Genomic DNA, 27,294 nt, shown 5'->3' on the forward strand with positions numbered 1-27,294 from the left:
GTCCCCACAAGGTATGACAAACAAACGCGCACACACACAGGATTTATAACAACACATTAAGTCAAAATAAATCAGACAGAATCAGTCCTCATGCTTAGTTTGTCATTCTGGATGTTCATTTTATAAAAAAATAATTCACGTTAATCTTCATGGCACCCAAAGTCTTGATAAAACATTTTTGTTGAAGGTTTGCATCAGCGTCTTATTGGCTCATTGTGACCAGGCTGAGCCAATCACAGCTCAGTCTGTGATTGGCACAGGAAACGGGCTGTGCTGTCGGCTATTGCTTCATGGTGTTTTTGATGGTCCACTTCTGACCCGAGCAGGGCTGCAGGACCAGCAGGTGGCCAAAGTAAACGTTGGCCGGCACCACCTCCAGGCACCGACCCGTGGCCCGGTTTATGATGGAGTCGTTCTGCAGGAGCAGGACAGAGGAGTCAGGATGCATCTTGGTTGATGTTAAAGGGAACCAATCAAAAAGCTGAATAGAGAATCCAAATTATTAAAAAAATCCAAGTAGATGAAATCATGTAGCTTTTTCTGTGCAGCAACAAAAACCCTGCAATAATCACATTTATCATATGTTATCAAAAAGAGTTTGAAATTAGCTTTCAGATTATGAAATATTGATGCGATGGGAATATAATCAGCAAATCTGTAGAAAACGCTCTGATCCCTTTGCCTAATTATTAACTTGATCAGTTACTGGGGATATTATTATTATTACTTCAAAGAGGTACATCCAATGTTAATAAGTCTATGATGCATAATTAGGATATTTTAAATTAATATACTCAAAGAGGGAACAACAGCAGGGAGTTCTTCCTGATCTCCAACCGGTATCCGAGTCAGAGAAAAAAAAAGAAAAATTTAGCTAAAATCAGCTAAATTTAGATTTTCTGCAGGAGAAAAAATAAAACTGCAGAATAATAAACTTTACTTTAACATCAGAATGGATGGAAGAATTAAATAGTTTCCTAAAACTTTGTTACGTTATTGGCCACAATGCCCAGATTCAAGTCAAAAACATTTGATGTAAAAACAGAATGACCTCTGACCTTTTAGGAAGGAAGTAAAGTAAATAATAAGAGAACTGGGATGCACTGCAAAAACACAAAATCTTGAGAAATTTTGTGTATTTTCAAGTGTTAATATCTTAGTATACCTAAAACAAGACTAAACTAACTTAAAACTAAGTTCTCAGCAAAAAATATGAGTTTGTTGTAAGTCAATAATTCCTTAATATTGATGAAAAAAAATATTAGTTCCATTAGCAGATTATTTACTTATAGCAAGACATTTTTCTCATAATTTACGTAATCTGGCAATGGAATAAGAACTTTTTCATCGATATTAAGGAATTATTTAATTAAACTCATATTTCTTGCTGAAAAGTTACTTGTAAGTTAGTGCATTTCAAATCAGACAAAACTGAAACATTTGCACTGGTAACTAGATCAAAAATACTTGGTAAGATTTTGTGTTTTTGCAGTGTGGGAGAACCAGAACCACCTGAAATAACAAATATTGGGGAAGACGTACACAACTTTACGTTTTTATTTTCAGTTCAGACTCTTCCCTTTTCCTCCCTGCTCACCTGGGAGAAGCTCCACGTCTTCTGCTTGGCGTTGGGCACCTTGTCACAGTTCAGGAGTTGGGGAAAGCTGCTGATCTGGTCGTCCACCACGCAGCGAGTGTCATCTCCGGTGCTGCCCAGCGGACCCAGGAACAGCTGACCCTCTTTGGTGTAGCGTCCCAACTGAGCGAAGACAAGAAAAAACTCTTATAAAGAGGCAAAAATGAAGGAAAACTTTATTAGAACTGAAGTCCTGATGTTGAAACCTCTGCAATTTCAAAATATGAGAAGTTTTGGGCCATGACTGCTTCTGACAGGAACTTCCTCTCATCATCCAGGCTAATTTTAGTTGCTTTAAGCAAAATGAGGTGCTGTTGTTCCGGAAGATGATGAGAAACTAAACAAATCTTTGTTTTCCACTGGCTTGTGTTGTGTTTCCTGTTAATTAGTGTTATCAGCTTTAGTCTGCTCTGTCCCAACCCACAGAAACTCAAACAATTAACAATTAAAGTTCTGATGTTTCTGTATAAAACATCAGAACGTAAAATCAAACAACGTAACATCAAAGCATCAAAAAGAGAAAGGAAAACTGCTTTTATGTGCTCAGATTGTGTTTTCGCCTCAATAACTTTGAATTTCTCCATCTGAAATAAAGTAACCAAAGTTTTCTCCTAAACTCATTGCAAAAAGTTTTAAAATTCAGTTTTCTTAAAATGATTTTTGTGACACTTTTGGCCCTTTTACTTTATAATCCAACAGGATTATATGTGTAAGACGTGTTGCGAGAGATTATGCCACTACAACAAAAAATAAATTTACTTTCATGCTTTTCACACACATAGGTAAAAAAACTGTTTTATGAATATAGTCAACTTCAGATGTCTCAGTTATACAATATGATGATTTTGGAATAAAAATAATCCCAATGGATGAACGAAACGTTTATGTTAGATTAAAGCACCGCCTGTTTTTATTTCAATGAATACACTATTCCTTCATGAAAGAGATTCCTTCATGCATTCAGGACCAAATCCAAATTTTCTGGTAAAAATAAACTTTTTTACTGCATTAGGCAAAAAAAACAAAAAAAAAAACAACAACCCTGCCTGAATAAATAAATTGCAAAACGAAATGAGGCTTGACCAAACTGAAACGGTCCTTTAAATCTGTTGATCTTGCACATTTCATTGCCGCCCTGAGCACCTGTTTGTGGCTAAAACTGGAAGCCTGCAGACTGAAGCAGCTCATGAGCTGACACCTGCTGACTCCGCACAAAAAAAGTGAAAGACAAACATTTTCCCTCTGACAGCAAAACTCAATCCAGAGAGACTTTCAGTTGAGCTTGTTTGACAAACACAGGAGGTTTTTAGTAGATTTCTTAAACCTTTAAAAGGTTAGGATTGGCCTAAACAAAACATGTTCTTTACATTTTTTTTGTACAAAGACTCTTCTATATTTAGGTTTTAGTCTAATCAGTTTGGATTGTCTTGAGGCGTTTTAGGATGTTTTGTCATTTTAAGTCCAAATAAGCTGCTGCAGGCCACGAACCCCAAGTCAACATTTACACTCGCAGGTGAAAATGACTGCAAACAGATGCACAATTAAACAACCGTACGTCTTTGAAAAGCAGATGTGGAGCCTCCTGCAAAACCAAACACGTGTCTTTTCTAGCAGACATTCTTAATCTTATTCGGTTTTATGCATGCACAGCTCTGGAAAAAATGAACAGACCACTTAAAATGATCATTTTTTCTGATTTTACTTTTTAATGGTACATGTTTCAGTAAGATGAACTTTGTTCTTTTATTCCATGAACTACTGACAACATGTCTTTGAAATTCCAAGCAAACATTTTGTATTTATTTGCAGAAAATGAGAAATGGTCAAAATAATGAGAAGGATGCAGTGCTTTCAGACCTCAGATAATGCCAAGAAAACAAGTTTATATTCATTTAGAACGACAGTACAAATGTTTTAACTCAGGAATCAGTGTTTGGTGGAAGAACCAGCAGGTTTCCAAAGGGCTTCAGTTCACTGGGCTCTTCATTTTTTCCAGAGCTGCATGAAACACACATAAAACTTGATTTTTAAATTATTTTTAACTTTGTAACTTGACATGCTCCTTTTATATTAAAAATGCTTTTTATTTATTATTATTCTTATTCTCTTGTTTTAGAAGAAGCTGCCTATATTGCACTGTAACATATTTATATTGATTTTACCTTGAGGGACTACAGATGCCATATTGTGTGATAACTAAACCACAACATAAACCACCCTGCACAACACAAACTGCGGTAAAACCAGCTGACCAAATGGGCTGGAACTCAGCTTAGGTTGCTAGGTAACGAGGGCCAGAGTTCCACTGGAGTTGCTAGGTAACTAGGGGGAAAGGCCAGAGTTCCACTGGGGTTGCTAGGTATCGGGCAGTGCCTGCTGATTTGTGACGTTACATTCTGAAGGTTTCTGAAACGGCTCATTTTCTGATACCAAAAAACAAAAGCTTATTGTTAAATGAACACCTAGGTTTTTTTTAAGCACTTAGGTTGTTTTTAGAAGCAGTAGAAACTCAAAATGGAAGTACAAAAATGTGAATTTTAAATAATACGTGCAGCTTAAAGAGACACAAAACATGTATTTATTTGTATTTTTTTAAAGCACACAGTATTTTACCTGAGGACCCCAGCCATGGCAGGGGTGAAGGGTGGCTGTGTGGTTTTCCTTCATACCCTGATCCATACACAGGTGGCTCACTTTGGAGTTACGGATCTGAGGGAAAAACAATAACACGTAAACTGTCAGCCAATCAGCACAGCTTTCTGAGAAAAAGAAATCAGATTTTTCAGTTTCATCATTAAGCTTTAATTGCACATTTCTACTCTTCCAATTAGAGGTTCTGTTTTATTTCTGAGATGTAGAAGCTTTGACCTCCATGTCAGTTTGACTGATGACCCAAAAATTGAACTCAGGTCAGAGTAGCAATACTTCAACATAATTTTACTCAAGTAAAAGTAAAAAATATCCATCCAAGAAATTACTCAAGGAAGAGTAAAAAGGTATTTGGTAAAAAATCTACTCAAGAACTGAGCAACTGATCAATTTATCAATCATTTAATACTCAAAAACTGCATCATCAGATGGGCCAAAATCTAAAGTTAAGTGGACATTTTGGTATTTTAAAAACCAAAATGACAATAATTCATAACAAAAAAAAAACAAAATCAGGCAAAATTTTCCAAATCAATAAAAAACTTACTTTCAATAAAAAACTTTCAATAAAAATAAAAAACAAAAACTGCAGGTGTGTGTCTGCATCAAAACATGTTTTTTTTTCATTCAATAGGTAGAAAATCCAGAAATTTTACTCAAGTAAGAGTAGAAATACTTCATAATAAAATTGCTCAAAGTACAGTTTAGTAAAAATACTCCTAAAAAAAACATTTTCAAAACAGTTACTCAGATAAATGTAACTATGTACCACCAACTCACCTCTCCATAGAACACCGTGTTGTTGTACCTCCTCATTTCTGGGTAAACGTTGTCCAGGTACCACTGGAAGCTCTTACACTGCAGATTCTTCCTCAGTGCGACTCTCTGAGAAACATCGCCGAAGTCGATGCCGTGGTTCTGCAAAACACAAACCACTGGTACAATCCTGGTCTGTAAGTGTGAAATACTGATGCAACTCCCCAATTCCAGGTGAAGGAGTCACAGTCTGAATTTATTTTGTCAAACGCTGGGAAAGTTAATGGTATTAGTTGTGTCAGGGCCGGCCCAAAGCATATGCGAGTTTAGCGGCTGCTTAAGGCTTCCAAAAGCACCAAGCTAGCATAATATATACATTCAAAATAACAGAGTAATATGCTCCTACAAATGGAAAATCAATTTACACATTGTTTTTATCGTCGTTGCATAAATAATAGTTGATGTCTTCCTTTTGATGGCTGCTGTAGTTTGATATAAGATATCAAACTTGTTATCTTGCTTATTGTAAATTTAGTGTTCATCAGCTGGTTTTACTTTCAAGTACTTAATATGGTACTTAAATATTTCTCTGGATTTTAAAATCCTTTTTTTTTTTAGTTTTTTACTCCTGTAAGGTTAACATCATAACAACACTGCTATGTCGTAAGATAGTTATAAAAGATGCTAATGACAGCAGGTAGAATAGAGTAGCTGAGGAATGATAAAGCATCTGTTGACATGTTGGTATGAGGAACCCCGAAGTAAAAATCTGCCTCGGGCCCCAAAAACGTTTTGGCCGGAACCTGAGTTGTATGTCTTGCTTTGCAGTGCAAAAAGGAGCAAAAAACATTAGAATTATGGATATTTTAAACAGATTTTACCATCAACATGGATAAATTTGCCTTTTCTTTATTTGGACATTTTAATAAAGGAATTTTGCTACTGCAAAGATTTTCTTTAAAAATTAGAAATCCCTCAAAAATGTCAATGTTACCATGAATTTAGCCATATTTGTAAGGATAAATTAATAAAAAACAATAAACTAACAATAATCTATTTTATAACATTTAAAGTAGCAATCTGTAACACATTACAGCCATTATCTTGAGTCCTTTTTGCTTGTGTTTCTGAACTTTTTTACCAGAAAGTAGCATGTACTAGCTAGCTAGTACATGCTAGCTAGTAGTAACTCTACTTATTAATTGTTTACAAACTTCTGAATGTGTCTTACTTTACTGTATATTGAGAATTTCACATTGATTATTTTCAGACATTTTCGATGATAGTTTATCTGTCAAAATCAAACCAAAAGTTAAAGTTATTAATCAGAAGAGATTCTAAAAATTAGCTAGAAATTAACAACAGGTTTATGCTGTACAGCTTTGTTAATTTTTTCTGTCTGAAAAGTTATTTTTCTGCTGTATTCTGTAACATCAGTCATTTAAATGTGATTCACTTTTAGTTTTTTTTTTACATTGCCTTTAAATGTATACAATAAAATTAGACGTAGGATCTGAGATAGCAGTTTGTTTGTAGGTTAGCTGCATTGTTGGAGCACATTAGTGAATTAATGTAAAGAAAATACAAAGCATTTGTGTATTACTATCAGGGACAGCCTGAACATTTGCTGAAGTTGTATAAAAATTGCTTTAGAAGTCAGTGTATGTAAGCTAATTAGCTAAATGCTAATTAGTTTGATGCTGCTGTGATCGCTGCACTAAATTAACACCGACAGGGCAGTAAGACGTCTGCAGTGTCTTACACCTAATTAATTTTCAAAAACACATTTTTCCCTGGTTGTAAGTACAATATATAAGTTTCTTTGAGGATTAGAGAAAAATGAAGCGTATAAGCAGCTACATTATGTTGTGTTATTAACGCTAATTATTCGGAGGATTTGGTATGAGTAAATAAAATAATAGTATTTTGTGTTAAATAAACATTTGTTTGTTTGCATGTACTAATTGATGCAAATGATTAGAGTAAAAAACCAAGGGGAAAAAACTGAACAAAAACATTGACGATCTGTAAAGTTGAAGCTAAACTTAAATGGAAAATAGACACAATATTTTATAAATACTTTTTTGTTGCTGTAGTTCACTGGGAGTCTGTGAGATTGATGCTGTTCAGGTAGAGCTCTTACCAAACGTTTTGCAGCAAGTCTTTATCCTGACAGTCAAACAATAGAACGTATATTATCCTGAAGCTAAACTCTCGTTATTTAGGAACATTTCAACACATTTCAAACACTTTTCTTTCTTATTATTCTAAAATTTCATGCCACTCCATTTCTGTTTACACTTAATGAAGAAGGAAGCTGCACTCAGTAGCTGCGTTTCCATTGCAAGTGTATGCAAAACTTCCACTAAACAAGAAAGGCAATTAAAATCACGTGAATAAGTTTGTTAATACAATAAGTCATTAAAAAACGAGCGCCATCATCCTCCTACCACTTCCTGTCGTCTTCTTCTTTTCCCACAGTGATAACATCCGGCTGTTAATCACTTGAAGTGTATAAACAGGTACAGTAGCAAAAAATGTAGCTGTGATGCAATAAAAAGTGTTTCCAGAATGCTTTAATTTCCATACAAAAAAACACTTCTTCCTACTGCCAAAACTTTATATCAAAAATCAAGAATTATTTTCAAAATTGCTGTTTCCATTACACAAATTTACTTTCAAAATGTCAAATCGTGGAATTTTAAGCTTAATGGAAATGTATCCAGTGTCTTCAGAGATTTTCATGTTGTCTCTTTCCTGTGGGGCTTGTTGCAGCGCCCCCACAGGTGAGGAGGGGAACAGTTTCTCAAAGGGTTTGATTGGTTTGATGCAGTTCAGTGTGAAAGAGAAGCAGCAGCTGAAAAGCAACAAATGTTGCCATTTTGATCCCCGATCAAACCGAGTTTACCGGACTGTCAGGTGGAAACGCCCTGAGATAGTTTCTGTCTTCAAGGAGATCGGTCCAACTGAAGGTGTAACCAAGCTAAGCATCGTAGTTCCTCACCTCCATGGGGATGTTCCAGGCCAGGTACACATTGGATTTGTATTCGTCCATCCAGACCTCTGCCACACGCAGAGCGTTGCGCCGGGTGTGGAAGGCGATGTTGCTGTGGTAAGGTTTCTTCATTCGAGCAATGTGAGCCACTCTGGAGCAAGGCAGCACCTCCATGCTGCCGCCGCAGAGCCAAACCTGCAGGCAAAACGTTCCACAAGCATCTAAACATGGGCTGGTGAAAATAATTATAAAAAATTTATTAATGAAGACAGTTTGGATTTTTACTTTATCCTCTGATGCTTAGAGTTCGCTAAATGAGAGCTGGGGATGTAGTATTTGCTTTTCTGCTGCAGAATTGAATAAAATACAGTTTAAAATACGACAGACTTTTAAATGAAAGTGTGCAGAAGCAAATTCCCAAAGCTTCCTGCTTCATGTGACCTATTTATCTTTATGGGCCTGCTGTCAGCGGCACACACAGGACCGCTCCTCCTGGAGACTTAATGGGGCCTCATTTATCAGTGATGCCACGCTACAGTGGCCACTGCTCCATTTAGACCTGCGGGCGTAAAGAGTACTCAAGAACAAAAGGAAAGTGGGTGACACACAAACCCTGATGCCCAGCTCGATGTTCTCCCCTCCGTAGACGTCCATGCCCGAGTCCAGCAGGCCGAGTTCCCCAAAGTAGTCCCGGTTGGCCACGAAGGAGCAGCCAATCATGGCAGGAGTCCTGCAGCAAGAATACCAGCGATAAAGACAATTTAGAAACTGTAAGGAAAACCTGTTGAATTAACAAGCTTTTGCAATTATCACTGTAAAAACACAAAATCTTACCAAGTATTTTTGGTCTAGTGCAAACATTTTAGTACACACAAAATTAACTTACAGGTGACTTTTCAGCAAGATACAGCAGCTCGTTTTAAGTCAATAATTCCTTAATATTAATGAAAAAGTTCTAGTTCCACTGGTAGAATGTTCCACTGCACCGTTACCTAGCAACCCCCTGCCAGGCCCAGCCTGTTGCCTAGCAACCAAGTTCTAGTTCCACTGGCAGATTAGTTCACTTATAACTAGGGGAAAATGTCTTGTTATAAGTTAAATAATATTCCAGAGGGACTAGAACTTTTTCATCAATATTAAAGCTGCAGATTTTTGCAGAAAGTGCATGAAAAAAAAACATCACAGCAAAAACACAAAATCTTACCAAGTATTTTTGGATTAGTTTCTAGTGAAAATATCTCAGTTCACTTGAAGTAAGACAAAACTATCTTTCAAGTAACTTTTTAGCAAGAAATAGGAGCTTATTTTGAGTCTATAATTACTTTACATTGATTCAAACGCCCAAGAACCGCCACAGTGTGGACGTGTATTTCAAAGCTTTTTACAGTATTTAGGGTGAGTGTTTCTTGCCTGATGGGTGCGGACATGTCTCCCTCGTCCCACCACTGCTTGGGCGGGTTGATGTACATGCACCACAGCTCCCAGTTGTAGCCGTGGCCCGAGTTCTCGTAGCGCTCCACCTCGAAGGTGTCGTGCTTGATGTTGTCGATGGATGGCAGGATGATCCTCTTATGGTTCTCTTTTATTCTGGCCAGCACCGGCTCGGCCCTGACCACAACGCAAACATGTTACTTAAAAAATAAAATAAAAAACACACACAAACCCAACAGCAGCACAAAGTTTCTGAACTTCTCACAAATTTCAATCAGGGAGTATTATGCTTTGTCTTAATGAATCCGCTCTAATTATCTCAGCTTCTGCTTCAGAACGCCAATCCTCCGAGTGCTAATTAAATTTATCCTGTCTTAGACTGCATGAGAATCTGATAAGACCGGCTGAATTAAATCCTCTGATACAGCTGGAGGCTACATTTCTTCCTGACAATATGGCTGCAAATGTATTGATACTGGAAGCTTTAATCAGTGACCAACAATAGGGGGCTTAGCCCAGCAATAACCCTAATGCGACAAACGGTGGGCAGATGGAAATAGACACCTGAAGGTGTGAAGCTTTTGTTTATCAATAATAATTCATATTATCATTTCATTTCCTCCTAAATGTTTATGTAAAAATATCAAAACAAGCCAGAAATAGAGAAAAACAGACGAGATGATTATCTGAACCAAACATGGAAAGAAAACAAAATAATGTGAAAGTAAAGTTACTTAGATATAACTTTACTTAAACACAAGTAAGCATGTCGTTAAGTCAGTTGCAATAAATTTAAACAAGCTCAATAATTTCCATTTGCATGATTTATAGTTTCTCTCTTTCTACCAAAACTGGATGATAAAAGTCTTCAGTCTGATGTTTTGGTCTCAACTAAATCATTTCTTGAAGGGCAGTTTTGTTTGCAGAGACTTAATAATTCTTTTTAATTGTTGTTTCTATTGTTTTGTTTATTTATTTTGAATTTTTAAAATGTCTTTCAGTTCCAGTGTTAAAGGTTCGTTAGAATTTAAAGGTTATTTATTGAAAATGGTCTCAAAACAACAATATCATTAACCTTAACTTCTTTTATTGATTTTGTCATTTCTACTGTTTTCTCAGCCAAACCGTGTTGTGTTGCTAAAGAAACACTTCCTAAAGCGAATCAGATTTCTACGATGTTTTAATGGGCACTTACATTTTGTTTTTGCCCCAAGTATCCTTCCCTGAATCTCTGCACAGGCTAAAATTTGTTTGTCTATTGAAGAAATTTAAAATATCATTACAGAAAAGATGAAGGACGGTACGCACCATGACGGAGTAAACTCCACATGGGCATCAAAAAACCCGGTGACTTCCGCTGTCGCCACCTTCCAGCCCTCGATTCTGGCCCGGATCAGTCCTTCTCTCTTCTGGTTTCTGACGATCTTGACCAGTCCAGGGTAGCGCTTGTTCACGTAATCCTCCAGCGGTCCTTTCAGCTGCTCTGTAGCCCCCCCAAAAAAAAAAAAGATTCAGAAAACTCTCACACCTCGCTAATCCCAGCTGGAAAATAAATTCACTCTGCAACAGATTAAAGACCAACAAACTGGCGATTAAACCTTTCAAACATTATTGATCTGTGGTAAATAATCCAGATGACTGTATTTAAACATTTCAGTTTTTATAGCTTTCCTTATGGGGGCCGATAACAAACACCTTACAGTCACTCTTCAAAACGGGAATAACAAGAGAAAACCTTCAGGAAATACAGATGTTTGTTGATTTTGATCATATGACAGCGAAAGGCTGAGAAAGTATCACCTTATAGTAATTATTCATCGCTACACTGCAAAAAACACAAAACCTTACCAAGTAGTTTTGGTCTAGTTTCTAGTGCAAATATTTGAACTAAATAAGACAAAACTAACTTACAAGAAACTTTTTAACAATACCTAGGAGCTCTTTTAAACTCAATAATTCCTTAATATTGATGAAAAAGTACTAGTTCCAATGGCAAAATATTTAACTTATAAAACTTATTGACTGTTTAGAAAATATTTAGTATTCAAATTGAAGGCTGGCCCTGTCAGCACGTTTTAGTGTCGCTGCCTTCAACATTTATTCCTTTTAAACCTTTTTGACATCTGTACAAATGACTGCAGACGCAGCCGCATGTACATTGCTGTGAATGAACGTTACTATGTCTGACCTTGTCACATTTTAACAGAAAATGCGTCGGGAAAGCGCCAGCAGAATAATTTACTCTGAGACTTTCAGTTCCAGACAGATTAATGGAAAGCAGAGCATGAAGGACACAGACTTAGGAAATTAAGCCGATCCCAGCAGAGGAATCCGACACACAACTCAGGCTGTTGCTTACAGTTAGACAGCAAAGCTCTGTGTTTCACTTCGTCCTGATGAAACACTGAATTGGGCTACATTCACACCGCAGCCTGAAGTTAAACAGAAGTTGTTTTTTCTATTTTTTTTTCTTAATGCGACCCGTATCTGGTCTTTTCATGACAGTCTGAACCTCAAATCCGATACGTATTTGATCCTTTTAAATGTGACCGAGTCTGAACCTCCAGGTCGCAGTCAGCTGACCTGAACGTCATTCATACTCGACAGACGTCACTATTCTGCGTCCAGATACAAGCAAGCAGGAAGAAAAACAACAACCATGGCAGACTATATAATGAGGATTAAGTTGCTGGCTCTGGTTGGACAACTTCAAAATCGTAAGCTAAGCTCCACCGTTAGCATCCATGTTTACTTCCGCAAACACTGAGCACTTCTTCTACTATTTTTTATGACGGTTGGCAAACACTGAGCAGGTTCTAAGGATAGTTGACTCTGCAGCCTGAAGTGACCCAGTTCCGATTTTTTTCCCTGCGACCTGTATCTGATCGATCTTTTCGTAACAGTCTGAACAACACAGATCGGATTTTGTTTCGAATGCGACACAGGCCACTTGGATGTCCGATACGCATCTGATCTTTTCAAATGTGACCCGAGTCTGTACAGCGAGGTCTCGTTCATACGACCTGAACGTCATTCATACTCGACAAACGTCACTATTCTGCGCGCTGTAAGACGCAAGCGGGAAGAAAAACCGTCTGTATTGAGGATTAAGTTGTTAATATGCTGCTCCGGTCGGACAACAACGTTAAAATCTAAGCTATACTCCATCATTAGCATCCACTTTACTTCCGCCAACACTGAGCTCTTCTTCTCCTAATTTTTTGCGGCGGTTCTATGTGTGACGTTATTGCGCCCTCTACTGCGCATGCGGGACACTTTCAGGTCGTTTGCAGTTCACACTGGGGATCGCATACAAGTCGCATATATTTGTAAATATGAACGAACACGCCAAAAACAAACAAACAAAAGATTTCCTATATAACTCCATACAGGAAAATGTTATAGATTTGTTTGGAAATTAACACAATTCGCCAGGAGATAATTTATTTTCCTCCGACGTTTTACTGCCCTGCAATATCCAGTCCTGATGTAATCAAAAACAAACACACACAAAAAGAAGGCTTCAAAACAAATTTGCTAAAATGAATTTCATAACACGACCCCGGCATACAGTGAAGCAGAAAGATGACTCAAATCTGCTTTCATGGTTCCCTGCGGTGCTTTCTTTAAGCTGCAGCAGACTCCAAACAACACCAAAGGGAGTCTACGGTTCCACCTTTGATCCATGAATTAACTCATCAGCCGTTTCCCTCCGGAGTAGAGCAAAACCTCCGCTTTCTTCCCTACACACACCAGCACACACACTTAAATATTCCCCCAAAACAAAAACACATTTCACATTTCCTCTGTGTTTCTCTTTGCTCTTATCTCTGTCCTTCTCACCCGCGCTCTTGATCACAAAGCAATTTCCCCATGTGTTTTTGTTCTCTCTCACGCACATACACACACACACGCGCGCACACACACACACACACACACCATGCATGCAAACACGCTGCCATGCAAACGAGGCTAAAATGGAAGTGAGAGGCAGTGAAGTGAGAATTATACACTGCAAAAACAGAATCTCACCAAGTAGTTCTGGTTTAGATTCCAGTGTAAATATGTTTGCCACTTGAAATACGATAAACTAATTTACAAGTAACTTTTTAGCAAGAAATAGAGGCTTATTTTAAGCAAATAATTTCTTAATAATGATAAAGTTCTAAAATTTACTTATACTAAAATTAACTTATAACATGGGAAAAATGTTGTGCTATAAGTGAAATAAACTTCCAAAAGAACTAGAACTTTTTCATTAATATTAAGGGATTATTTACTTAAAACAAGATTCTATATATTGTTAAAAACTTACTTTTAAGTAAGTTTATCGTATTTCAAGTGTACTAAGATATTTGCTAGAAACTGAACCAGAAATACTTGGTAATATTTTGTGTTTTTGCAGTGTAAGTCTCAGAGTGTGTTTCTGAAATGGATTCAGCTGAGTTAGGGACTGTTAATCCTCTTTTATGCAGGATTATATTTATTTACCTTACAGTGTGAATCACTCTACTGTATGCTAATATTCACCAAACATGTATTTTTTCTACTGCTTTGTTGCTAGCGCCTCGGATATATCACATCTGTATTTGGAGGTTTCTTCACAATCTGCAGAATTTCACTGTAAATATGGGAGGTTTCTGCACCTCAACCATGCAAATGTGCTCAAATATTTGTCAATATGAAAAAAATTTGATAATTTTGGCTCAAAATGGTCCGATCACTATCCATGGTGCTGTGATGCTTTGAACTTGTGCTGTTTTATCATTAGTGACCATGTCACCTGATGTTTTTGTTAGGGATGCACCGATTTATTGGTGATCGGCCAATACTTGTAAATAAAACCGATCTAATCCTCTGATCCCATCAACCTCAGCAAAGGTCTAAAAATGAACCACTCCTTTAAAACAGACATTCGTAATGTAATGTTGGTTCTATTTAGTTGATTTCACCGTAAAAATGGACATACGGTGCTGCGCGGCCGGCTTCGCAAACAGACAAGGGTAGAAACCAAACTTGACATTTTATTGTAAAACTTTTAATGAGGAAAGATACGGCGCCGATGGATATCAGCCATCAATCATAATGACTGGCATTCCTCGGTGTAACCGCGGATTAGCAGCAAATACTTTTTACAAGGTAAGAAGACTAACGTTGACTTATCTTATAAGAAAGTATGATAGATTAAAAAGATATCAAATATCGCATTATGGAGAAGGTACAGGTCTAATCATTGGTAACCATGGAGACGATGCCGCACCGTCACGTAGCCTAGCATGTATGGAAAAAACTGGTTAGCATCTCGTCTTTTGCACGTTTTTAATGCTGCTCCGGTTTAAGGGGAAACGCTGTTTATAGCATAGTGATATAAATCATGTGGTATGAATTCAGACAAAGTCATTCATTTGATCAACTCGTCAGGAGGGAGGAGGTACGGGTCGGTTTCTTTCCAACTTCTGTAAATCCCGCCGTCTATGAGCCCCAACCAGGTGAGTTACATTCACAGACAAATTAGCTCGACTCGAACAAGTAGAAGCCACGAATAAACTGGCAAAGACAACTTTGGAAAACAATTTCAGTTGCTCAGTTCAATACTCCTGATTCTCACTTCCGATGTCCATCATGGCGCCTGGAGAGATAGGAACCATTTGTGATGTGGTCAAGCCTGAGTTAAACTTGGTTCGGAGGCCTGACTGGTTTCATTGTTGCGTTTAACCTCTATGTTGGATTTACTGAAAACATTTAATTGTCTAATTCTGACAGCCTCGTGTCTTCCCTTCATCGTCTCCATCAAAGTCGTCTTTGCTTTCCGTTCTGCTGGATTGCTCCCTCCACTTCTTCCAGATCCTGCAGTCGCTCTCCGACCTCATTTATCTCCCCCCCCACCTCTTTCTCTAATAGCCTGGTTTGTTCTCGCAGCTCTTCCATTATTTCATGCTTCCTCCTCTCTACTTCTCTGACCTTCCCTCTTAATTTGCCTTTTGTCATTTCCTTCAGCTCTCTTCACTCTGTGACCTTTCCTTTCTTGCAGTTCCATCCCATTTCTCCGACACCTCTCTGTCTTTCTGGTTTCTTTGTTCTGCTGTTTGCTTTGAACCGTTTTCATCTCAGAAAGCCCCCGATGAACAAGACGGGGACGTTTCTCCTGTGACATGCCGCTGATCGCTCTGTCTCTATCTGCCTGTCTGTCGGAGGAAGACATGGACGCCATCAGTCACCGCGCTCAACGCTCCTCTTCACACAAACCTGCAGCGTTTCCCAGAGTCTCATCAGGCCACAAAAGGCTCCAAACACTGAACCCACAGCGACATGAAAGTAGACTTTTGTCCTGTGAATATTAAATAATCAGGCAAAAATTATGACACTCTGATGCTGTGGAGGATACTTTGTCTCTTCCTAGTGAGAAAAGGTTGAGTTCAAATTATTACCGCTTCATAATCTCTCATATAAAACGTGAATTCTTTATTTTAAGGTTTCTGGGGTAAATTATTATCACCACCACCGATACTTATTTTCCTATTTGAAGCAAGAATCAGAGCATACTCGCTTCTCAGATTAAAATAACTGTTTCAGTTGCAAAGACAAAATATTATCAGGAATTTTTGCCTAGTTTCTAGCACAAATATCTTAGTACACATAAAATAAAAACTAAATAACTTTAAAGTAATTTTTCAACAAGATACATAAGTTTAAGTTAATACTTTTTCAATTTAAACAAAAAAAAATACTAGTTCCACTGGCAAATTATTTCACTTAAAGTAGGAAAAAATTCTTGTTATAAGTGGAAATAAAATCTGCAAGTGAATTTTGACGTAATCTTATTTATTTTACTGAAAATGTATTTTATTTCAAGTGTACTAACAATTAGACAAAAATACTTGGCAATATTTTGTGTTTTTTCAGTGTATTTTTGCACACTGCAAAAATATTAAATCTTACCAAGTATTTTTGCAAATATCTTAGTACACTTGAACAGAGTTATAAAATCAGATGTAAAAGTACTTTGCTACTTTTACATAAGTAGACTTTTCAGGTATCTGTACTTTAGGTCTGTATTTACCTTTCTAAGGATTTTTTACTTTTACTCCCCAGATTATAAGAGACATATTTGTACTTTCTACTCCTTCTATGTTCACATATGTCTTATTACTTCCATGATGATAAAGATAATAACAGAAAAAAATCCACCTCTCACACAAAAAGTGTTTTATCATGTTATAATTCACCATTCAGTCGGATGCAACCAAATCAGACGTTCATCATCTGTAGCCTTATTTTCAAAATCCTTCCATGTTTTTGGCTCAAAGAACGAATAGTGACGAATGCTCTGTGTTTTGTGCATCTAAATTATCCAGATATGAAGAAAAACTATGCATATCAGTATTTTTTTTATTTCTATACCAACATAAAGAATGTCAGCAAAAGAAAAAGATAATGTGTTTTTTATGCCTAGAACCTTTAAAGTGTTTTAGACTTATTGGAAATAATTTTGTATTCTTGAAGGTGAAAATTACTTCAAAATTTGTACTTTTTTCTCTTTTACTTTGAATTAAACAGTCTTCTATTTTTACTAGAAGACTGTAAAAATAGTCTTCTACTTTGGACACATCTGGATTTGAAATAGGACAAAACTAACTTACAAGTAACTTTTCAGCAAGATATAGATGTTTGATAAGTAACAAGCTAGGCTTCCGTGAGGTTGCTAGGTAATAAGCTGGGCTTCCTTGAGGTTGCTAGGTAACGAGCTGAGCTTCCGTGAGGTTGCTAGGTAACGAGCTGAGCTTCCGTGAGGTTGCTAGGTAACGAGCTGAGCTTCCGTGAGGTTGCTAGGTAACGAGCTGAGCTTCCGTGAGGTTGCTAGGTAACGGACTGGGCTGATTTGTACCTCTGTACATTCCAGAGGTTTTTGAAATGGCTTATTTTTCCAGACACCAAAAAACATGAACTTATTACCAAAAAAACGAGTTTGGTGGGGTTTTTTTTTTTGACACCTGGGTTGTTTTTAGAAACAGTAGGAACCCAAATGGAAGTAGAAAAATGTTAATTTCTCATAATCCGTCTCCATTTAAACTCAACCAAACGGTGAGACTCTTACTGACCGTCGTCGCTGTTGTCGTCCACCAGGATGATCTCTTTGAGCAGGTGAGCCGGCGTGTGATTGACGGCCGAGTGGACAGAGCGAAGGATGACCGACAGCGCCTCGTTGACGAAGATGAAGATGAGGGAGATCTGGGGGAGATCTCGGGGATAGCTGACTTTTCTACATCTGCAGAAAGAAAAGCAAATATTAGCTAAATTTAATGCAAACCAAATATTCTGCACATAATCATCCTTCACTGCTGCTTTAAAGCACAAAGGAAGGAAAAACGTGCAGCTTTCTCTGCAGGCTTAATCACATGTTCTTTTGCCGTGTTCACAGTGTGTGTGTGTGTGTGTGTGTGTGTGTGTGTGTGTGTGTGTGTGTGTGTGTGTGCTGCTGACAGGAGGCTTATTTTCACCTCTGCTCAAACAGCTCTAATGAAGAGCAAAGAGGAAGGAAGGTGAGGAAGCTCTAAGTTTAGCTCTCATGTAGGCGGTTACGTCTTCCTTCACGTTCCTCTGTTGTCTCTCTTTAATCAATAACAGTGTGAGATAAAAAGATAAATGGAAGTAAATAATAAATCCAAGGTTTTCAACTGAATGAATGACTGACCTTCATCGTGACTTTAGTCAGAGATTTTTAAACCACATCATGATTGATCCTGGGGTTTTTATGATGAAGAAATTCTCTGATGCTCCTTAAAACTTTTATAAATTATGTTGTTTTTTATGCGCGTTTCTTAAAACTGTCACTAAGTTCTGACAATATAAACTTGCATAATTTGTGACAAAATCAAGCTATTCTAACATCTCACTGTAGTCCTACCGGTATCTGCAGAAACGTTCGGTGAAATCCAGCCAATCAGAACGAGGGGGCGGGTCCTAGCGCTGCTCAGACCTTTCAACCAGTTTCACAAACAACTGAGGCGTTTTTCTTTATATTTTTTATTAGCACTGTTACGTAGTGAAAGCTTCTGCAATCAGATCGCAACAAGTGATGACAGCAACAGCTGTTCGTATCCTAGCAACCGAAATCAACAGAAGGCAAGATAATACAAGACAAAACCAGATACTCAGATTTAAAAAATCAATCATGCTTTGTACTTTGTAATTATGAACAATCAAGTTGAATTCAGATAATAATAATAGTAATTATGTAAATTACATTTGACATATAAATGAGTCACAACAACTACGTTTAATCTGGTTTAAAAGCAAATTTCTTTTCGGTATATATCTTTTGTAAAGACAAATTAAAACATCTGTAAGATTACTTTTTGTTCTTTTGAAATTTTGTTTCCAAATCCAAACATCCAATCCTCTGCAAGACGATCTTACAAGAAGACCAGGATCATAAAGCGCTGAAGCATCAGGATCCAGATTAATTCAAGAGTTTTCCTGTCAGTTTATTAAAGGAGTCAAAACCCAACGGCCCGTTCTGCTTTTCTTTAATCTACCAAACTTTTCCCTTAAATTTAGCTTTAAGACTGCGCCTAAAGATTTGTGACAAAATTTCAAAGAGAAACACTGAGAAACTGTTAAATAAGCTCAAACTCATGTACGAAAGAATAATCTGAAAAATTATCTCACATTTCCTTCCAAATGTCTGTTCACATAGTAATTATACCTCGTCTTTTCTATGGTTAACTACTTAATTAACCCCTTAACTGATGGGGTCCCATCCATGGGAAACTAGAAATTCAGATAAATCAATGTGTCTGAATTCTCTTGCCTTTTTCTCCTCTTTAAACTCTGCCAGTGTCCATTATGACACTTTTATTGGGCAGCCTAGAGCCCCCCCTTTTGATTGACACCGCATTCGACCAATAATGTTTTGAAATGGCTTTTCTCAAGCCAATAATATCCAGAGAGCGACTTGAGCTCGTTTTGACATGCCCATATTCTTTCTGCAATATTTCTGACTGGTCAACTAAGAAACTAAATCTAAAGCCACAGGTGTAGCCAACACCTGTCCTTATGACAGTTACGCCTAACTGTCCTTCAGTTAGGCGTAACGTCCTGAAGGACTGGTGTGGACGTGTCCCCACCAATATTTCCTGCACCTTTTTTTATGTGCCTGCATCTTTGTAACTCAGCAGCAGCTGCACGCTGCATTCAAAGCATTAACAGGTTAATTACCTGCAGGTAATGCTTTTTAAAATTCCTTTGTAAAACGTAAACGGTAAGTCGGCTCAGTGATGTAGTGGGTTGGACGTCACGTGACCTGCAGTGATTTTATAGATGGAATATGATTCCTCTTTTCCAAATGACATTAAATAAACTTCCATTTCAGTCAAACATGAAATTAAGGGCCTAAGAGTTAAGGGGTTTATCCGTCAGACTAATAATTACATGAACAAAATATTTAATGAGACTAAGAAGATTGTTGATGTGTTATTACCATTATTTATTTCTTAGGAAAATCTTATAGAAATAACGAATATGAAAGTTCCTTGAAGCAAATTGCAAACACTCATAAAGTTCTTAAACACTCGTTGAAAATGTTGTTTAAATAAAAATATAGACTTTAAAGAGGAAGAAAAGAAGCACAAATATTTCATCCACTCACAACTTTATCCACTTCCACTGGAAAAGTTCTAGTTTCTAAATAATAAAAATAAAAGATCACCACCGCGTCTCAAAGAACATTTTTACTGCCTCAAACTGCAAAACACATTTTTTTCTGCAGCAGCTTTGATCTCATTGTTAAAAGGCGAACATCAGACGGGAGTTGAAAGGGAATATTCAAAGCTCCAGTCGCTGCATGGAAGGCAGAACTGGAAACTGAAAAATCTAAAGATGTGAAGTGAATCGAGTTAGTGTGAAACGGAGGAATTATTTTCTCAAGAAAAACTTCATCAACATAACATGATCAACCCAGAGAACTCCATATGATGTGATATGATGTGATATACACAAATATTATTAGTATTCCTGTGATGCTGTGGGAAAACAGTTTACCTTAAGAAATTAACACCTTGCATAGCTTTTTATGAATCCCACAACATGTACGACAACCACACAGTCTGCACAACTACAACTCAAATATCAGAGAACCAACATTACTTAATCACATCCTGTTTACATGAATCCACTTACCTCTGCATGCCAAATGCTTAATGATGACCTACTATGTTTACTATTCCTTTGGCTCAAATCGTTCTTAGATAATGAGATTTTAATCTGCTCAGTTCTGCCTATTCTGAGCTGTTTCAGAGCCTCCTGTCACTTTAGATCCAAATAAGCTGCTGCTGGCCCCCAACTCAACATTTACACTCACTCATAAAAATGACTGCCACAGATGCGTAATTATATAACCGTACATCTTTGAGAAGCAGAAGTGGATCCTCCTGTACAACCAACAAGACTGTAACAAGTGGTTTCTGGAAGGCAAGGCAACAACAAAACACTTGTCTTTTCCAGTAGCCACTGTACAGCACATACAGCGGTAGAACCAGCTGACCAAACGTGCTGGAGCTCAGCCTGGGTTGCTAGGTGACGGGCGGAATTTTGCTGCGGTTGCTAGGTAACACTGCAGCGCCTGCTGATTTGTTCCGTTACATTTCAGAGGTTTTAGAAACAGTTCTTTTTCCAGACAGCTATAAAGATTAACTTATTGCCAAAAACTGGCTGGGTTTTAACGATTAGGTTGTTTTCAGAACTTACAAAATGTGAATGTTTGCATAATAGGTCCCCATTAAAATTGAAAGGAAAACTTAGCCTAGACTCACCTTTTGGTTAATTCAGCTAAAAATATTCTGACCAATTAGGGGAACTTACAGACCAAAGATAATTCATGCCCAAAAGGTCAATTGATCCCCTAATATAAAAAATACCAGATTATACCAGTAAGACATTTTCCTTATAAGTGAATTAGTACTTTTTAATCAATATTAAGGAATTATTGACCTAAAACAAGCTCAAATATTGTGTTGAAAAGTTACTTATAAGTTAGTTTTGTCTTATTTAAGCAAATATCTTAATATTTAGTGTTTTGCTGCAGTAGAAACTGCAGCGATTCCAGCAGTAGCAGAGCTGAATGATCAATGCAAGCAGGAACAGCAGTGTGTAGGAGAGCAGCATGAATAGTTTCAAATGTGAGTGAGAACTTGTCACTTCACAAGTACAGAGTCACTGAACACTGTCAGAAATCATCCTTTATGATTCCCTCAGCGGTGCGGATGGATGCGAGCAGCTTCACAAAGTTTCATGTCTGCAGGTTTAAATAAATTAATGCAAGAGCTGTTAGACTTTTTTGTCTTTTAGCTCCTTTTTTCACTTTGCCTTCGTGTTTCTCCGCCACCTCCTGCTCTGCAGAGTAAAAGGAGCCTGAATGAAATGCAGCGAGGCTCATCAGGCTCCAGCTGACATCCTGCTGCTGCAGATATCACACCCAGACTCGCTTCGCATGCCGCTCTTTTCCCACCATCCTGTAAGACTCCCTGCGGTGACAAGTAAGAACGCTTTTCCACGCTATGAGAAACGGGGGGAAAAGAAAAGCCCACACATGCATGCCGCTGGTGGCAGCAAAGAGCAAAGGACCGTTGTTGGTAGAGACTTTTAATCTGCTCACCTACGCAGAAAACTGGGTCGGGAAAATGTTCCCAGAAAAAGAAACATTCGGTAAAAACATTTACAGCATGAATAAAGATAAAATATACAGATTTAGTCTCCTTAGAGATCCTGTTTCTACACTTCTGTCATCATCAAACTACTTTTAATAAAAATAAATCTGAGTAAAAACAAAAAAATATATTTTCAAATCATGATTTATGTCTTTAAGTGGAAAAATATATTCAAATAAAATAAGGAAAAATAAAAATAATTCCCCCCTTTTTAATAGATAATTACAAATACTAGTTTACAATCACTTAAAGAGGCAGTGTCATGTAAAATTCACTTGTTATAAAGTTATTCCCTCATCAAAAACACACCTGGTGTGTCGCTTTGATTTTTTTCATGCATGTTTGAGAAATCCTTTAATCTCCATGGCAACCATTTAGCTGAAGAAAACGCCTCGGTGGACGTGGCCCCGCCTTCAAGACGCAGCTCCTTCTCAGAGCTGCAGTTTCCAAGCTTCGAACTCTCCTGCTCAGCTCCTTCAGACTAGCCAGCAGCAATTAGCAAACAGCTGCTGAGCTCATTATAGGAGCTGCGTCTCAGTGAAACGCTGATTATTAAAGGGTTAATAGAGGAGCCATGTTGTGATGACTTCCTGAAGGCGGAGCTTCAGAAAGAGCAGGAGTTTCTTAAAGAGACAGAAACCAAATTTCAAGCAATCAGTTTATGAAGTCAAATTTCTTTTAAGTTATGGTTGATATAAACATAGTTGGATAGCAACTACTTATATTAACTCAATTACATTTACTTCAGTAACCTTTTATTTATTTACTTTTAGGAGTATTTTACCACGCTGTACTTTGAGTGACTTTATTACTAAGTATTTCTGCTCTTGAGTAAAATTTCTGTATTTTCTACCCTCTAAATGAAAAACAAACAGATTTTAACCAGAAATTCACCAGACACAGACACACACCTGCAGTTTCTGTTAAAGTTTCTAAAGTTTTTTACTGATTTGGAAACATTTTTCTTTTGCCTGATTTTATTCTTTGTTACTTAAATTAATTATTGTCATTTTGGTCCTTAAAATACAAAAATTTCCACTTAACCTTATATTTTGGTCCGGCTGGTGATGTAATTGTTAAATATTAATTGATTGATAATCTGATCAGTTATACTTGAATTGACTTTTTATCAAATACTTTTTACTTTTACTTGAATAAAGTTCTGTTGAAGCAGTAATGGGTTGAATACAACTTGGAAATTAATATGAAAGCTGAAAATAACTGGAAATATGTTTTAAAACTGATGTTTAAGCCTGAACGAAGCACCAGAGCGGAATGACTTACATATTCAGATGAAGACGTGGGGATAATCTAATATCTCTTTTCTTTTGCTGAAATAATTAACTTCTTGCAACTGAAGTTTTCCATGTGAATTACATTTTTAAAGTTTTAATTGGATTTTCTTTGCAGAGCAGAAAAAGTTCCAAGTGCATCTATTCTCAGCGAGTCGAGTTTCCATTTATGGAAATAGATGTCGCTTCTGAATTATTAAAACTTGTTGTTTTATTATCACAGCTGAAAGCACCAAATAATTTTGTGTAATCTGTAATCTGACGTTAGAAGGCCTTGGAAGCTGAGTTTTTTTTTTTTTTTTTGTGGCTGACAGACTGACTTGTTGGGCCGGTGGTCCGGGATGGTCCGGTCCAGAGAGATCCTGTCGCTCAGGTAGGCGTTGTAGCCGTACTTTTCCTTCAGGTACTTGGCGTCGTTCTCCTCCAGCGGGGAGAGCGTGGCGGGCAGGCCGCCTTTCCCGCGGCCGCCAAAGCCCTCGATCAGGCCCAGGGACTTGGACAGACCTGTTGGACCGAGACGAGCCTTCAGGTTGAACAAATTCACAAGAGTTCAAAGGTTACAAACCGCATGGCGAAACGTTAGCATGAACTTCACTGATGGACAGAATCACTGAAGTCTGTTTCAGTGGCAAGAAGAAAAGCTGGTTAGATGAGAGCAAAATCAAACTTCCTGACCACAACAAAACATTAGATGTAGAGGAAAAATTTAAACTGTGACCCTACAGTGAAACATGGCGGTGGCAGCATCATGCTGTGGGAATGTGTAGCAACAGAAGCTAATTATAATTAATGTAAAGATGGATGAAGCGAAATAATCCTGGATGAAAACGTGCAAAAGACTGAAGGGAAGCTTTGCCTCTTAATGGAATGGTTTAGATTTATGTGTGAGAATGGCCTACTCAAAGGCCAGATATAAATCCAACAGAGAATCTGTGTTGCACATTGATGTTAACAGATGCTTCCCATTTACTCAGCCTGGGATTCGGCTGTTTAGTGAAGAGGAATGGGAAATAGTTTCAGTATGCTTCAATTATTTTGTCATTTTTTTTGATGATTAATCGATTAATCAGATTTAAAAAATTTAACCAGTTTTCATTTAACCACTTAAGCCTTTTACACACAATATTTAAAATACATAAGAAGATGCAAAAAGGAAATAATTAAATTAGTTTTTGGAAAATTAAACAAATTTTTTTTCCCTAAAATGCAAAAAATAGATAATTTGTAACAAATATGAAACTGCAGCTAAAAAATATACTGAATATTGATCGGTTGATTATTTTTTGGGTTAATAATTTGATATTAAAAGGTGCATAGTAGGATTTATTTTTATTTATTTTTTACAGAATTTGAATCAGGTGAAGTTAAATCTGCGCCTTTAGGAGTATTTCGTGACAAGCAATTTACTTTTTTAATCTAAAAATGCAAAACATATTTATTCTTAGTGCAGTTTTTCTTTTTAATCAAATGTCCATTTTAGAGTCTGTATACTTCAGTTAATCACTAAATTAGCTGGTGATTATTTTAATAGTCGATTAATCAAGATTATTTAGATTAATCGTTTCAGCCGTACGTTTTAAAGTGTCCAAAAGGTGAAAAAGAAAGCCAATTAATATCCTTACAGGTGTCGGGGTTTTACTTCCCAGCTGTTTTGTGATGATATCTGAGTGGAAATGTTTTGTTACCGTTTAGCTGCCGGTACACCACATCCTCCAGCGAGCTGAGCCTCTTCAGCAGCACCTCGTGGCTCACGCTGGGCCCCTGCGCCGTCCCGTTGGCCCGGGGCCGCCTCCCGTCAGCCGGAGCCTCCGGACCGGCCGCCTGCACGCTGCGGGTGTTGCACTTGGCCCAGAAGGTCATGAACCCTGCGACCGCCAGCACGTTGAGCAGCAGTAACACCCTCCATCTTCTGAAGACAAAAGCCATGAAAAAGAGTTCGGGCGCTGGTTTGTTTGGGGTTTTTAGGGTGGGCGGAAGGTCAGGTGATGTTCAGCGGCGATCTGGAGGCTGCAGGGATGTCTCACCGGGTAACATCAGCGGGACGGAAAGCCGCAGGGAAGCTTGAGCGACCAGAGCCAGCAGTGCGCCGATGAGAAGACGATTTATCCGCCGCTTTGCTGTCCGACTCCGGGGTTATTTTAGGCTGCATGTCGCTCTGCTGGAGCAATCCGGGGCGCCGTCCGCCGCCTCTCCGTTTGAAATCATCCTCTGAAGATGTGGGACAAAGACAGCAGTGTGTGCGGAGCGCAGAAAGCAGATGAATAATTTAGGAGAAAGAAAAATATCCGCGCTTTTCTTCTGGGGTTCCTCTCCCTTCGCGTCCGACAGAAGTCGGCAGTGATGCGACTGAGATGCTGACAGATGCTTCAGGGAAATCCTTCTGAAGGTCCAGCCAGCATCTCCTCCTCCTCCCCTTCCTGCTCTTCCTCCTTCAGCCGTTTATCACTATCAGATGCGCGGATGGTGAGGAGCTATCTGCGCTCGGAGATGCAGCAGCGGCGGCAGCAGCCAAAACAAGAGCACAAAATTAAAGCGACCTTCTTTCTTTTTCTTTCTCTTCACATTTTGTCCCTCCAGTCCTCCCAGCACATAACGTCTTCCTGTTACTCCTGTTCTTGTTTATTGCGGCTGTTTATTTCCTCGTATTCTCCTTTTATCGGGCTTCTGGACTCGATTTCCCTTCGCAGCAGCAGATCGGGGAGGGGGGAGGTGTCTGCTCAAATTAAACTGAGAGAGAAAAAATACTGTTCTTAGAGAAACTTAAACTCCAATATTAAAGATAATCTAAGCCAGGGGTCTCCAAAGTGAGGCTTGGGGGCCGTTTGCGGACACTGGAGTGGTTTTATGTGGCCTCCAACTGCAGAAATTAACCCAGAGCAGAAAACTTCAACATGTTTTTACTCAAGTAAAAAAGTATTTGGTAAAAAATCAACTCAAGAACTGAGTAACTGATCAAATTATCAGTCATTTAATATTTAAAAATTACATCATCAGATGGACCAAATATAAAGTTAAGTGGGAATGTTGGTATTTTAAGGACCAAAATGACAATAATTCATAAAAATAAATAAATAAATAACAAAATGGGGCAAAAGAAAATTTTTCCAAATCAGTTTCTTTCAATAAAAACATGAACTGCAGGTGTGTGTCTGAGTCTGGTGGATTTCTGGTTAAAACATGTTTGATTTTCATTCAGTGGGAAGAAAATTCAGAAATTTTACTCAAGTAAAATTAAAAATACTGCTAAAAGTAATTTTTTTTCCCCAAAAACGTTACTCAAGCAAATGTAACTGAGTAAATGTAACTAGTTACTCCCTCACTCTGTAAGTGGCTTTTCAACAAAACATATAAACTTGTTTTAAGTCAGTAATTCTTAAATATTGATGAAAAAGTTCTACAAGACATTTTTCCCAAGTTATAAATCAGATAACTGGCCAGTGGAACTCAAACTGGGTTGCTAAGTAACGGGCTGGGCTTGGCTGGGGTTGCTAGGTAACGGGCTGGACTTGGCAGGGGTTGCTAGGTAACGCCGGAATATTCTACCGGAGGAGTAGAACTGTTTCATAAATATTCAAGAATTACTGACTTAAAACAAACTCCCATTTACTGTAACTTGTAAGTTAGTTTTTGTTTTATTTCAGGATATTTTTATTAGAAACTAGATAAATTAAAGTAATTTATTAAATTGAACTAGCTGCTACCGAGCTCTGCACACGAGGCGTTTCATTTTCAGTGTAAAGGAAACACTGACATGGTGATGAAGCCGTTCTTCAGACTCAACGCGGTGAAACGTTGACTTCACTGCAGAAGTGGGTCATCCGGCCTGAACCA

The 27,294-nt window shown here is 37.9% G+C and overlaps 1 protein-coding gene and 1 long non-coding RNA gene across 2 annotated transcripts; both read right to left on the reverse strand.

Annotated features, from left to right (window-relative positions):
* Positions 1–28: 28 nt before the first annotated feature.
* Positions 29–25,966, reverse strand: galnt17 (polypeptide N-acetylgalactosaminyltransferase 17). The gene is made up of 12 exons (XM_016671638.1): positions 25,488–25,966; positions 25,149–25,372; positions 23,784–23,967; positions 17,567–17,733; positions 10,776–10,950; positions 9,447–9,644; positions 8,649–8,766; positions 8,046–8,231; positions 5,066–5,203; positions 4,250–4,345; positions 1,598–1,759; positions 29–415 (listed from the first exon to the last, which is right to left on the reverse strand). Exons 1-12 carry the CDS (start codon positions 25,610–25,612, stop codon positions 281–283), a joined length of 1,908 nt encoding a protein of 635 aa, XP_016527124.1. The 5' UTR covers positions 25,613–25,966; the 3' UTR covers positions 29–280.
* On the reverse strand, positions 14,781–15,874 carry LOC107836291 (uncharacterized). The gene is made up of 2 exons (XR_001662166.1): positions 15,229–15,874; positions 14,781–15,183 (listed from the first exon to the last, which is right to left on the reverse strand). It is a non-coding gene; the product is annotated as an uncharacterized LOC107836291 (long non-coding RNA).
* Positions 25,967–27,294: the final 1,328 nt, after the last annotated feature.

The sequence above is a fragment of the Poecilia formosa genome, unplaced genomic scaffold (assembly GCF_000485575.1).
Source record: "Poecilia formosa unplaced genomic scaffold, Poecilia_formosa-5.1.2 Scaffold48, whole genome shotgun sequence".
Lineage (NCBI taxonomy): Eukaryota > Metazoa > Chordata > Actinopteri > Cyprinodontiformes > Poeciliidae > Poecilia > Poecilia formosa.

Coding starts and splice junctions, on each gene's coding strand:
- galnt17 (XM_016671638.1), bottom strand. CDS start 25,612: ATGCAGCCTAAAATAACCCCGGAGTCGGACAGCAAAGCGGCGGATAAA. Junction 25,373..25,487: donor CGTCCCGCTGATGTTACCCG/GTGAGACATCCC, acceptor TTTTGTCTTCAG/AAGATGGAGGGTGTTACTGC. Junction 8,767..9,446: donor GACATGTCCGCACCCATCAG/GCAAGAAACACT, acceptor TTCTTGCTGCAG/GACTCCTGCCATGATTGGCT.